The sequence below is a fragment of the Ixodes scapularis genome, unplaced genomic scaffold, assembly GCF_016920785.2.
Source record: "Ixodes scapularis isolate PalLabHiFi unplaced genomic scaffold, ASM1692078v2 PGA_scaffold3__209_contigs__length_174095766, whole genome shotgun sequence".
Classification (NCBI taxonomy): domain Eukaryota; kingdom Metazoa; phylum Arthropoda; class Arachnida; order Ixodida; family Ixodidae; genus Ixodes; species Ixodes scapularis.
The window spans coordinates 141,707,000-141,721,778 of NW_024609868.1; the positions used below are offsets into that span (position 1 = coordinate 141,707,000).

The following is a 14,779-nucleotide window of genomic DNA, read 5'->3' on the forward strand; positions in this document are numbered from 1 at the left end:
TTTACACCAATATGCCAATCACATGCTATAGTCGGATGCAACCTAAGAACAATCTTTTAGCTCCACCCACAAGCGCATTGCGCCCATCTGAAGTGCCTCCGCCGTCGAGAAAGTAGTTCGCTAGCAACGTTGCTTTTTCTTCCTCCAGGAAACCTGTCTTAAACTACTACAATATTTATTTAATTCAATCAGGACATTTAGATAAGTTAGAATACGTTTTTGTCAACGAAATAGCTGTTTAGTAAAGAAAGAAAGAAAGTCATGTCCAATGTACCGTCTTCACAATTAATTTTCTGTCCAAGATACTGTCTAACATACCGTCTAACATACCTCTCAGCAGTGCTAAGCCTGGCGCCCGCTTCGAAATTTTCGTTGGCGATAGCGTCGCTGGATTCTCACGTTGTCGCGCAAAAACTGCTGCAAACGCAAGCCGATACCATCAAGATTTCGTGGCTTAACCTCGGGCACGTAAAACACGGTGCAAAAAAGCAGAATAATTGTCACGAGAAACTATATGCCCATCCGTGACGTTCGGCGACTTTCTGCGACTCAACATCAACCCTGGGCCAATCAGCGAACATCCACGGACGAGCCTTGCCGGTAACCGACCATCAGTGCTTTGAGGAGTTCCATTTTCTCGGTGACCGTGCCAAGCTGCTCTTGATATACTGTTTCGCTGGTGTAACCTGCCTAGGTGCGCTTACAGCACTTAAATTTTTTCTAGTTATTTTAATGCCATTTAATTCGACGATTATGTCCTTTGTTTGCGACGCTTGCCAAAAAGGCATTTTGCCTGATGGTAGACTGATGACATGCTCAGTTTGCGAGCATAACTATCATCTCGGGAAAACGTGTTCCGGCATTGCTGAGTCCACGTTTACTGCCATGAGCCCCGACAAAAAAGAAAAATGGAGGTGCAAAGTTTGCCGTTCTAAGAACAGTCGTGCTGATATAGACGGGGTCGATGCTAGCTCTGACTCGATTTTGTCCTGCGAAACCACGACACTCGCGGCGCAAATCCTGACCATCAACGAAAAGCTAGATTCAATACTTTCTCTGAAGGCTAGCGTAAATTTACTGCTCGAGCTTCCCGCAAAGGTGAATGAGCTCTTGCTCCTCAAGCCTACCATAGATCGCATGAACGTGACTGTGGAGGAGGTTCAAACTTCCATTTCCTTCCTAGGAAAGAAATACGATAGCCTCCTCGCCACGGTGTCTGCTCATGCGACCGACATGAACGAGCTGCGTACGGAAGTGGCTTCACTAAAGGACACGGTTTGCGAACAGGCACATACTATCCAAAGCCTCCAAACCGAGATGAACGACGCTGACCAACGCGGTCGCCAACATATTATGGAAATTCATGGAATGACCGTCAAACCCGACGAGGCTCTCCCTTCCATCTTAGCGGGGCTGGCAGACAAGCTAGGAATTCCGGGACATCAACCAGCTGATGTCGTGTCGGTTTTCAGGCTACCAGGCAAACGATCTATAAAACCACCTATTTTGGTCAAGTTTACATCTGTAGCCACTAAAGACAAATGGATGCAAGCTCGCAGCAAGCTCAGGCAATTTTCTCGTGACAATCCACCCGAAAGACTGTATTTCAACGACAGCTTAACTCAGACCAACAGAGAACTTTTCTGGCAGGCACGTACTCTTGGAAAAGAACGCGGTTACAAATTTGTGTGGGTCAAAAATGCTCGAATTTATGCCAAAAAAGATGAGGGCGCTTCTCCGGTACGGATTCAGCAGAGAAGTGACCTGGACCTAATCACATAACCGACATGGCTAGTTTTTTACAGTACGCCGATTTTCTCTCGTTTAATAGCTCGTTTTCTTCTTCTTCAACCGACTCTTTCATGGTCTTACACATAAACATTCGCAGTATTCGAAAATACTGGGATGAATTTAAGACAGTTGTTGATCAAATGCGGGACCAAATTGATGCAATTGTGCTAACAGAAATCAATGTCAGTGCTGATCATCTCTCACAGTTTAATATTTTAGGATTTCAAAATTTCTTTTATACACGGCCAATTACTAGAGGAGGAGGAATCGGCGTATTTATAAAGAACTCATGGTCAACAACTCAAACTGATGTTACATTTCAACACTCGGAGAGCTTGATGCTAAAGGTTTTTAATTCTAACTATGCGGTTTGCTTGCTTGCTCTTTACCGACCTCCTTCGTCCAACTGCTCTGGCTTCTTAGAGGAGCTGAGGGAAAATTTGAGAGAATTGTCTAGTGAAGCACATTTATATTTGGTGGGAGATATCAACATTGACACCCTGAAAACTTCCAAAAATTGTGTTTGTGATTATTTATCACTACTTGCCGAGCATGGAATCATACCTACCATTCAGAGTGCGACCCGCGAAGAAGTATTAAATGAAAATCTTGTATCATCCTGCCTAGATCATGTAAACGTACGAGCTCCAGATGCTTCCATACACTCCGCTGTCATTTTACAAAAGCTTGCAGATCATTATTTTGTCGCATGTAAATGTGTTTTTCCCTCCAGAAAAGGTAATAATTTCGAAGGTGCGTGTCGTTTAGAGCGGGTTGACTTCAACACTTTTGATCGACTAATTAAAGAATATGATTGGAATGAATTCCTATCCTCGGTTAACAGCACGAACCTGTACTCAATGTTTGTAGACATCCTTAGAAATTTCCGGGAGTTATCGAAGACCGTTGTATATGTTAAAAAACGCAAGCCCTCACTGCCCTGGCTCACCCAAGATATTCTTGAAGCTATAAGTCACAAAGAAAAACTGTGGAAGAAGTTTCGGAGGTCCCCCAACAATGCCTCTCTCGAACTAGAATGTAAGATGCAAAGAAATCGAGTCAATGCCCTCATTCGGTCAACGAAGAGAACCTATTTCGCTAAAAAAATATCGGACGCTCGTTCGGACTCCAGGAAAACTTGGACGGTCGTCAATGAGCTTCGTGGCTATCTAAAAAAGAACGTAACTGAGACATTACGCAAACACTTTGGGACTGATATGGCGACTACTGTCAACGCGTTTAATAATTTTTTCGCTAACTCTATTACTGTGCCAATTAATAGCGCGGTGGATTCGACACCCGGAACTCCGTTTCACTATGAATCTGCTTTCCTTCCTTCTCTCTCAGAAGCTGAGTTGCGGTCCTACCTGTTTGGATTTAAGCGATTCAGGTCGGCGGGTGTAGACGGCCTTACAGTTAGAGACTTGTGTCGGAATTATGACTCTTTAAAAAGCGTGCTCCTCGTTCTTATAAATAATGTTATAGAAACTGGTAATGTGCCTGATGACCTAAAACAGGCCATAGTTGTTCCTCTTTTCAAAGGTGGCGCACAAAACCAAGTGTCATCCTACAGGCCAATCTCAATACTATCTTGTATTTCACAGATATTAGAAAAACATATTTTTATTGTTATGTCCGGTTTTCTCGACAAATACAATTTAATCTCGCCAAGTCAATACGGGTTTGTTGCTGGTCGTAGTACAACTAATCTCCTTGAGAAATTCTCAGATATTGTGCACTCTTCCTTCGACGATAACATGTATGTGTGTGCCCTCTTCGTTGATGTAGCCAAAGCGTTTGACACCGTGAACCACAACATCCTCTTAGACAAACTCTATAGAATCGGCTTTCGGGGACCATTTCATACATTGCTCAAGAGTTTTCTTTCAAATCGTACACAGGTTGTTTCAGTAGACAATGTCCGCAGCTCTCAAGTTTTCCTTACTTCTGGAGTTCCCCAGGGCTCCATTCTTTCTCCTTTACTATTCAACCTCTACGTAAATGACATTTCTGCGGCAACGACAAATTCAACAATTTTTCAATATGCGGACGACACTCTTTTGTTTTCTCGGCACCTAGTTTACCAGAGTGCTATGGAAATGCTTCAGGCAGACGCAACCAAAATTATTGACTGGTTTTCGGCAAACAAGCTACGTGTAAATGCTTCGAAAACAAAACTGATCTGCTTCCGTAATCCTTTAAAAAATGTCAGTTTGACTTTTCCACTATTCCTTCACAGCTCCAATTGTCCATGTTGTAATTGTAGACCTGTCGAATATGTTAGTTCAGTAAAGTACTTAGGTATTCACTTTGATTGTGATCTTACATGGGACACTCATATGTCTTACGTATGTCAACGGTTGAGGAGCGTGTCGTGCATGATGTACCACATTAAAGGTTTTATACCATTGTCAGTTAGAAGGAACATAATGCACGCCTTAGCTTACAGCGTACTAAGGTACGGCATAACTGTCTTTTTCAATTGTTCACTATCCTGGCATTTAAGAATTGACCGAGTTTTAAAAGGGATTCTAAAAAGTGTCGCATACAACAGCGACTTTTCATCCAATGCTAACCTCTTCATTTCACTTGAGTTGCCGTCTTTTTACTCGCTTTTCCTTCAAACTGTCGTTTGGCGCCATTTCTGGGAAAGTGATTTCAAACTCGCGTCTACTCCATCTCGTGAACTCAGATCTGTTCCACGTTTCGTCACTCCTAGGGTGAGAACTCACTATGGTGAAAGTCTGCGCACATTTTATGTCCCGAAAATTTTTAATGGTCTTCCAGAATCTCTGCTTTCCATTAACTCAAACAAAATGTTGAAAAAATGTCTGAGAAGCATGTTCTCGGATGTGCGAAAACAGTGACCATCCATCTTCTTTTTTTCTACCTTAGTTTTATAAGGTAATCTTCTCAGTTCACTTTTTTGTTTACACGTTTTGAGCTATCATTAAAAACGTGATTGTAAGAAATATTTTGTACCTCACTAGGATTTTTTTTTCTTTTTTTCTTAATGAAAATATAAAAAACATGAAAAACTTTTTTTTATGAAACTAATCGTGTAAGTAAGTTTTCAAAGTAACTGTGACTGCGCATATCTTTCATTCTTTTCTTTTTGGAAAGTATAAAATGCTTCTTTTTTCCTTAGAAAAACAATACTGCAAAAAAACGCGCGCGTCCTTTTTTTTTTTTTTTTTTTTTAGGAAATAAGTTGGCCTTGGCAGTTTGCTCCTGCTTCCGATACGACTACGGTCTTCATTGTATTCTCGGGCTACTGTATTTGCGTATGTGTGCGTTTATTTTCTGATGAGACTACGTGTTTTCCTGAACTTTTTCAAGACCGACAGAAATGTGAACTTGCGCCTGGAGCAGAACATGTCATCGGTGTGTGATTCGTGTTTGTACGTGTGTGTGTGTGAGTGTGTGTACGTGACAATGTGAACATTTTCAATAAGCTTGCTGCAACTGCTGGGTCTAGTCCCACAAGCCCTTGAGGCTTTGACAAGACCTGGAACTTGATCCTGACTCTAAGAATTAGTTATTAAAGATTACTATTACTATTACTACTATAGCATCGCGTTGCTAAGGCCAGCAGCCATGTTGAGCTTTTTTTTTTTTCAAAAGGATCGCGATTGGTCCACAGAATCGTGACGTCATGAAAACAATTGGCTGGCGTTTCTCGGCGTAGGATTACATTTTCCTCTGAGAGGCATTTCCGGTTTTTTCTTAGCTTTTAACCGACTATAGTAAAGTGATTCTTACTGTGCCCGCCAAGGCTTCAAAGGAGTGAGAAATCTCGTGCTCAAACTAGCGCAGCATCTAGCCTCCTAGCCTCGGCCTCTTTGCCGACAGGTTATTCAAGCCATCCAGATTTCGACGGGGCTTGAATCGGACGGTGCATAGCCGGTTCCGGAATATCCCAGCGCAAGAGCGACGACAGTTTATACTCTGTCCTGACTTACGAATCAGGAATAAGCCTCGCAGGCGGTCGTCGTTGTCGATGTCTTCTGCACCTCCCAGCTCTCTCACACGTGGCCGGCTGGCAGGTGATCGTGTCTTCATCGGCGTCCTAGCTATATTCTGGGACGACTTCATCTCGAAGACGGCGTCCTCGCGTCGCTGTCCCCGCTTTCCCTGACATCTTCACCGGCCCGCTGTGACGTCAGCCGTCCTAACAAGATGTCTGACTTCTTGTCGACACCCACGTCCTTGCCGTGGTCGTCATCAGCTTGCCCGAACGTTTGCCACCAAAGCAAGATATTCGGTTATTCTTCGTCGTCGACGTTCACGTTCACTGCTGAACGTCGTCGACGTTCAGCATGCCTGGAGGACGTCCCAGCGAGCCGACGTCGTCGACGTCGGCTCGCTGGGACGTCCTCCAGGCATGCTGGACGTTCAACTCATTTCTGTCGTCAACGTCCGCCTGCACAGACACGCAGCTGCGATTGTTCTTCGACGACCGCTTCGTGTTGTCGGCCTGTAACAGAATCTGAGGCGCCTCGCGGACCGATGGGTCAGGCCTCTTCTGACCTTGGTGGTCCAAGTTGTCACCGTCGGTCTTGCCCACCTCGGTCGTCACCTTGTCCGGCTCAAGGCTGGAATCTTCCTCCACAGTGACATTCTCGGCGTCTACTCTTTTCTTGTGAAACAGAAGTTCTTCGTCTGGAGTCTTCGTCCGGGGATATTCGCGGGAAAGGTGCCCCAATTCCTTGCATTTAAAACACTTCAACCGATAATTTTCAGGTATGATGCCCTGCCTTGGGTTCTCGTGTTTTTCCTTGAGAGAAGTGGTGGTTTCAATAAAGGGCCTCCAGATCTCAGCTCGCGACAGTCCGAGCTCTAACAAGACCCGTTCTTTGGCCACCACCATACCCACTTCTCTCACCCATGTTCAGCCTATTCACTAGTGCACGCATGCTCCCCGCGAAATAAGGTCGCACAAGATTTCCTCTAAGCCGCTCAAGGACTTCATATGTCTCGAAGACGTTTTCTACGCCACCAAACTAGCTCTAGCTCGAGACGTATTAGCCGTTCTCTCTCCTTCACTAGTCCTATCTCCTTTTCGATTAAGCTGTCTGATCGGAATCCTCCGTTCCCATCCCCTTGTGTCTGCGAGTTTGCCACTAATCCACTCGAAAGTGACGATTCACCTGGCTCGTCAACATCCCTATTCCGAACCTTATCCTGCTCTGGCGTTAGAACCGGCATCTGCCGCTCTTCGCTCTCTGAATCCATGGCGGGCACAAGTCAAACAATCACCTTACCGTAAGGTCAACGACTGCCGCTGGATCACAGACGCAGCCCGCTCCTCAGAATGGTGATGCACGAAAATGATGTCCGAGCTGTAGACTCAGGCGTTCCTCGCTGGAGTGGGACGGCATCGGGTAAGAGGTAGCTCTGCCACCACGTAGAAGCTCGGTGGTCCAATCTTCAAGGAGCTCGGTGGTCCAGTATTTTCTTTAGAAGGCTCCACCAATGCCGCGTCAAGTCGCTGTCCGCCGATTCCGCAGTGAAGATCACGCCGTCGGGTTCCGCTGACGCAATCCTGTCGACTGCGCCAGTAAAGATGTTCTTTCTTTGAGATTGCGCCGGGGCCCGAAGACGGAGGCAGCTGATGGTCGCTGACGGAAGAGTAAACCAGACAGGACTCCGCGGGGAGGGAAAAAGAAAAGACGCGTTTGTTTATCTGTGTTGGGAAGTACTTTAAGTACATTCTAGTTAAAGTACTACTTCAAGTAGGTTTAGAAAACTTGTACTTTACTTGAAGTACATTCTCTGAGTATGTACTTGTACTTTACTTAAAGTTTTTTTTTTCTGGTACTTTTCGAGGAAAGTACCATTTCCGACCTCATAGTACATTCCCAAATTTGGTTTTGTTAAATTTGTATCACGAAATGATGCTTTGTCAACTCCGAAGAAATACTGGGAGGGATATTCTACTCTCACCAGGGAGGTGAGCAGACGATGCATCGCTCCGCTTGTTCTGGGGGCAGCTTCCCCGTACCTATTTGAACTCTGGCGACTTCTCGGTCGTTCAGCGCAAGCGAGGAGGTTTAAAATATCAGGAGATCAAAATTAATCATAATCTAGCACCTGAAACTGTGGTGCGGAACAATTAAACTTTCAAGTCGAAGAAACACAACAGCGGAGAACGTAACTATGTTTTGGGACATTCTCTTTTTTCTTTTTCTTTGACTTGAAAGTCCCTTTATTTTTTTCGCACCCCAATCTCAGGTGTCACGTTATGAATAATTATCAGCAGCTCACTTTCACACTCACTGTTTTTTGTTTTTGTTTCATTAAAGAGAGCACACTCTTTTCTGAGAGGATTGCTTGCGGAGGATACGGGGCTGACGTCATCGGTACAACAATTCAGTGCAAGCGGCGCCCAATTCAGAAGAGGGACTTCTGAATTTTGCTCCATTCCTGAAAATAACTACTCTGTGGCCACTTGACTTTATCGAATATTTGCCGCTATTTTTGAAAATAGGTCGTGACCCCTGATTACCCCTCGGCAATGCATACCAGCTAAAAATCACTGTATAGACAATTGCAAGCATGGCGCCACAAGTGGTGCCCCATGCGTGCATGAGCGTGCAACGCGCGGGTGAACGTAGCTTTGGCAAGCTCGTAATCGCACGGGCGTGCCTGCTCGAGCACAGACATGGCGGCGGCCAGTCGCCCAGCTTGCAATCGTCTATAGGAGAATTAAAGGACATCATGAAAGATTGCGTTAAAATACTTGCACTTTACATTTAAAGTACATTGTATTTATAGTACTTTACTTCAAGTACATCTCGTCTCATTTACTTTGTACTTTACTTGAAGTACCTTTTACACATACTTTACCCAACACCGCTATTTACAAGCGGAGCTATTTTCCGAATCCTTCAAAAGGTCACCCCACGTGCTCTTTTTTCCTCTTTTCTCAAAAATCCCCCGCGCCAGCCCGCACGAGCGCCGCCAGTCCACCCACACACAGGGGCACACGTGCAAACGGAAACACGCACAGAAAAGAAAAAGAAAGTCAGTCGCGTTCCCGTGTCCATTCACGGCGATGGCGGGGCCAATTCTCACAATTACGTATTACCATGCCGGAGCTCCAAACAAAGAAGACGACGACGACAACAAACGGGCTTTCTGCGATACTACGTGAGTGCATTTCTTAATTTTAGCTTTTCGAGTTATTTATGTGCTAAAGATATTCATTCCGGCGTAAAAATACTTGACGCTCTTACAACGAGGTGAACCACTCCGACGCCAACAAGGTTCCTAACAGAAATAAGATTGAGGGCGCAGTTAAGCTGGTGAATAGTAGGCAACAGAATGAAATCGGTGACACGGAAACGAAACGGACCTACACCACACCGTCTCAGTGAGAAATTACTGAGCTGACTGAGATAGTGTTGTGTGCGCCCTTTCCGTGTCTCTGGTTTTATTAAGCTCCAAACAGCGGCGTCGTTTGAGCTAGCGTCATTTACGGACCTGAAATTTCTGCTTGTAGTCACCCAAAAAGCGAGAGATAACTGTGGGGCCACTTAAAGGGAAACTGAAGTGGTTTTGTATTTGAGGAAAAAAAACTTAAATTGTCTTCATTTGGCTTTCAGGATCACGAATATCGAGATTATTTTATTTTTTAAAAGTTTGGTGCATGGAAACTGCAGATATTAATTTTTAAAGTACCCCTGAAACCCCTCCTTCCCAGAGCGTGATGTCATTTTAGGATTTTCGGAATCTGCGTTCTCACGTATCCCCAGCGCCTGTTAAAGCTGTGCACGCGCACTCTTGCTATTTTCAAAAAGGTCAGAGAGAGAGAGAGAGATGTCACGACCACGGTGTAAGATAATACTCTTCAGGTGAAGACAGCGCGCTCAAATACTTTACTGGGGGGAATACATTCCAATCCTCTCAGCGCGGACAGGTTTTCTGGGCCTGGCGAGAGCCATTTATCGTGGGGGAGGTCTCGGCTATCGGGCGGTAAATGGTGATATTGACCGTTCTGCATACCAAATTAATTGTTGTGGAAATGCGCGAGACACGTGCCGCACGCCACTTCTAAGAATAACATGGCGTCTAAACTCTAGCTCAGGGGTGCGCTAAATACTTTGCTGCGCTGTGCCGCCATGATCTTCCCAAAGGTTGCACGTTCCACGTGCCTCGTGCATCGACGCACTTTGCGCTACTTTGAAACATGAAGCAGCTTTAGGTGGAATTTTAGGTGGAATCGGAGACGACACCGCCGCGGCCGCCGCGAACATCCACGTGCACTTGCGCGTGGACTGACGGGGACCTTTCCTCCGTCATTCGGCGCTGTAGGCGTTCTGTCTAATGCAAATGGGCAGAGTGGAAGGTATTCCTCCTAGTAAAGTATTTGGCGCGCTCCTCGCGACGGTGCTCGATAACGTTCGCTCTTCACTCTCTCTCACTATGGTTTCAAGCGGCGCCGGCAGGTGACTCGTCGACCCGTGGGCACGTACAAGACGGCTCGTGCCGCCTCATGTACCACACGCGCAGAGCTCCAGCGAGGTTATCGCACGTGCAGAAAGACCACGGTGTACCGGGGTGTTATGGCAACGAGATCATTTTTTTTTTCCGCTCTCACACAGTTTCGCCGTTTGACCGCCGGCGACACTGTCAGCCGCGGGCACGGTGGCAGCGGAATGATGCAGCCTGTCGGATGCCCGTCCAACGAACACTATCTGATTCCTCCCGCCGCGCGTTCAGCCCCGCCGTGTCGTCACCTTAAGAGTGTATCTTACACCGTGGTCACGACTAAAGTCATGACTGGTGACAGTGCGGGATAATATACCTGGCAAGCTTGTAATCGCATGCGCTGCCCACGCGAGCGACATGCTCTCGGCGGCCCAAAGATCCTACTACGACGTCACAACTGGTCGGAGATGTTTCGTCTTTTGTCGCGTTTAGTTACATCTTCGAGCAAAACGAACGTTATATTTAGATTCACGGGATAAAAATAAGTCGAAATTCCCCTCCATCTCGGTTTTTTTTTCTTCAAGAAGTGTTGAAATAAATCATGCATCGCCTCCTGTTTTCTTTTTTTTTTTAACGCGGTAGGGGTGCCAGGTTTGTGCTGAAACACCTAAAAGGTGAATAATTAAAAGTAGAATTACTTGGCCTAAAATGTAATGAATTACCGTTATAAATTACCGTAAGTGCAATCGATTAATTAGTTCGTTACATTTCTGGATTACTTTTAGCGTTACTCCATAGAAACACGCAATATATATACAATGTCTATTGAGTGTCTGAGGGGCGAAAGATTTTGCCCCATTCAAAATAAACTGCATATAAAATACTCTGTGTACATCTACCCTTTACTGAAGGTTAATTTTGTGAACTAGTCAAGCATGTGTCGAGATAAACGAGTCTTGCGCTGTCCAACCGGGAAAGAATTGAATCACATAAACACGCAAAAAATCCATTTGGGCGGTGGAGGCACGTATGCCATTAGAAATAATCCTAGTTCGGCATCGGAAAACTAAAGAACACGATTCCCTTGAAGAAGTGATTTATAATTGTTCCTTCGTGTTGCCCGAATAATGGCTGGTTGACCACTAAAAATGAGTGGCTGTGAGCGCAAAATTCGGTACTTGCTTTAGGGATAAATTTAGTAGACTCCTGCTTGATGAAGGTTGTCATCCGACCGAATGACCGACCTGATCTTCTGTCTTTATCGCCAAACTTATCATAATGAAAACTTCGCACGAAATATTAATGCCCAAGCTTTTAGTTGTATTGACTTTGCCGTTTAGAAATTCTCAGAAAATACCATTGTCAGTGATCAGTAGGTTTCTATGACTCACGCGTTTACACTTGCCTTACGCAGTCTCAACTTCAGTGCTCATGTCAGCCACTGCTTATTCGCAGAAAACTCGGGCTGTTTCTCTTTTCCTATAATTTCGGTCTAAGTCCCCGCCGGCACAATTCGCTGACGAGGACCCTAGCATTCCAGTTTCTAAGAATATAGGTGCAGCTTTGAAATCCCAAGCCGTTTTCGTCGTGCTCCCGTGCCAGCTCATTCTTGCCTGCTGTCGAAAGTGACGAGCAGGGCTGATGCCACATGTTTCCTGTTCCCAGGAACTGCTTTCATCTCACCCGTCGTGTTTCTGCCTACGCCTATTCATTAGTGCGAAGTCACTTGGCACAAGGTACATAGCCGGTTTACCCAGCCAGTATTTATCTTTTACAGCACTGTCGACAGTGAGCTGCCAGAACAAACTGTTTCCGGTGGCCCTTATGTTTAACCTACAACGCTTAGTACTACTACTTTGCGGGGCGGGCGCGTGTGGGCAGAAACACCAACAAGCAACGAACGGATTCGAGTGACAAAAAAAAATAACGCAGATTGTTTTTGAGGGGCAAGGCGAAGGGGGTGGAAAATTGGGGGGGGGGGGGGGGGGGGGGCGCGGGCTGGCGGATTTATGCACCACTATCCTACTCCTCACGAACCCCTCGCGACGGTTTCATGGGCCATTAGTTTTCTGCTTTTTTGGGGGCTTGATGCAGTCCGATTGTTTTTCAAGCAAGTTCAGTAATTTCTTCCCCTAAACGTAATGAAATTACATTACAAAAGATATTTTTAGAAAATTAGTGGATTGAACACTAAGTTTCTAAAAAATCATGAATTACAAGTAATTCCGTTAGTTATAATGAATTACTTACGAGTGTTGTTCTTGCGTTTTAGAGTTAAATGTACTGTCATTTTACAAGTACTTGCCTCTCACCAGGCCTTTGCTTTAAAGCTAATTTGAGAAGTCATACTTTATTTACTCAATGCAGCAACCACAGTGTGCTTTTTCAGATATCTGGTTCTTGCACGTTGCCCCTGTACCGTCCTTGAGACATACTGGGCCTATAAACATTGAGCGTTCATTGTCAAAAGCAGGTATTACGTGTATTCATGATAATTCATTTTGGTTGTGGAAAAAAAAAAAGAAGAAACGTATGATATAAAAAGAGCAAAAGTTTTCAATCGCATTAACCTTTTTCTTTGAACTAAATTCAGACAAAAAGCGCCGAAAAATACAGAGACACAGACGAAGGGAAACAGGACAAGGCGCTGTTTCCCTTCGTCTGTGTCCGTGTATTTTTTCGGCGATTTTTGTTTGCAATGAACCAACTGGCCCAAATCTCCACTTTGTTGAATATAATCCCTCATGTCCAGGGAAGACATATATGCGTATGACGCCCGCATTTGGGAGTTTTTATAATTCGGAAGTTTTACATGGAAAAGTGTATTCTTGATACATTTGTCGTACGTGAGTTCGATTGTACCTGTGCCCGAAAATCAAACTTTATTCTCTTAAAGATAACTTAGAGATAAAAATATAGGTAATGTTGTGTATAGAGAGATGTAGAGAAATCGGTAAAGAAACACGCACTCACAGCCCTTAGACCGACATCTGATTAGATTTCATATAATCTCAGCATGTGCAATAATTGAAAACTAAATAAATCATGCAGCATAACTGCGGTTCAAGCTTTTTCCTAATTCTTTACTTCTTATTTTCAGAGCCTAAATTAATAAAAATGTTTCTAACAGCCCTGATCGTTGTGTTCGCCACGGGTGAGTTGAATGCCTCCAACGCGACTCATTACGTTAGACAGTAATATTTTTCATATATCTATATATTATCACGAATGACAATTGATGAGGCGATAATAGCTGAAGAAACTAAACGTTTAATGGTGGCCCGAACTTGTGCATAAAAAATAAAAATGGAACAGAAGAGAACAGACCGTCGGGGGCATTGAGGTCGGCGTGACGGCAGAGTCGAACGCTGGGGCGAAACTGACTGCGGCTCGCCACGCGGAGCCCCTTATGTACACGCGTGGGCTTCTAGAATAATCGGCGTAGAAGTTTCGGCACGTAGAACCATCCTGACCTCGAACAAGCAACACGGTTCTCGAATTTACCAGAACATTACGTTAGAGTCAACAAAAATGCGTCCCCGTGGCCAGGAATCAAACCCTGGCTTTCTGCGTGGAAGACAAGCGCGATAATCGTTATGCCACGGGCGCGCTCCCTACTTCGTCGGCTGCGCACGCGGCATTATTGCCCCCTTTAAAAAAAGTGCATCGTCCCGATGCAGCACAAAACGAAAAAAAAACAAACAATCCAAAACTTAAGGACAGCAGAATCGCGAGCCACAGTTCACAGTTCACTCGGTGACGAGGGTGGAAAGTACTGTCGTTCGTAATACGGCTTCAGCCGGACGACGTGCACCACCTCGAGTTGCGGCTGACGTCTCGTTGATGGTCGTGTTCCGTCGGTAAGAACTTCGTAGTTCAGATCTCCGAGGCGTCGGATGATCTTGTAAGGCCTAAAGTAGCGCTTCTGCAGTTCTTCGCTGAGTCCGCGACGACGAATCGGTGTCCACACCCACACTCTGTTTCCGGGCTGGAAGTGGACGGCGCGGCGACGAAGATTGTACCGGCGAGCATCGACACGCTGTTGATCGTGCATTCGAAGGCGGGCTAGTTGGCGTGCCTCTTCTGCTCTCTGACTCACCGCATGGGCATCTTCGCATCCGTCATCCACAGGCTCATGGGGCAGCATCGCGTCCAGCATGGTCGTCTATTTTCTGCTATGCACCTGCTCGAATGGTGTAAACCCGGTTTATTTCTTGAGCTGCGGTGTTGTAGGCGAACGTGATGTATGGTAATACCTCGTCCCACGTCTTGTGCTTTACGTCGACGTACATAGAGCTCATGTCGGCGATCGTCTTGTTGAGCCGCTCCGTTACCCCGTTGGTCTGCGGATGGTACGCGGTGGTCCGACGATGGCTGGTGTGGCTGAGCCGAAGGATCTCTTGCGTGAGCTGGGCCAGGAACGATGACCCTCGGTTGGTTATCAAGACTTTGGGGGCGCCATGTCGAAAGAGAATAGACTCGACGAAAAACTTGGCGACTTCCACCGCTGTCCCCGACGGAAGGGCTTTCGTCTCCGCGTACCGGGTAAGGTAAT

At 45.6% G+C, this 14,779-nt stretch overlaps 1 protein-coding gene across 1 annotated transcript; it reads left to right on the forward strand.

Moving 5' to 3' along the window:
- Positions 1 to 885: 885 nt before the first annotated feature.
- On the forward strand, positions 886 to 13,422 carry LOC121048697. The gene is made up of 2 exons (XM_040505330.2): positions 886 to 1,654; positions 13,325 to 13,422. The coding sequence occupies exons 1-2, from the start codon at positions 886 to 888 to the stop codon at positions 13,420 to 13,422; spliced, it is 867 nt and encodes a 288-aa protein (XP_040361264.2).
- The last annotated feature ends 1,357 nt before the right edge of the window (positions 13,423 to 14,779 follow it).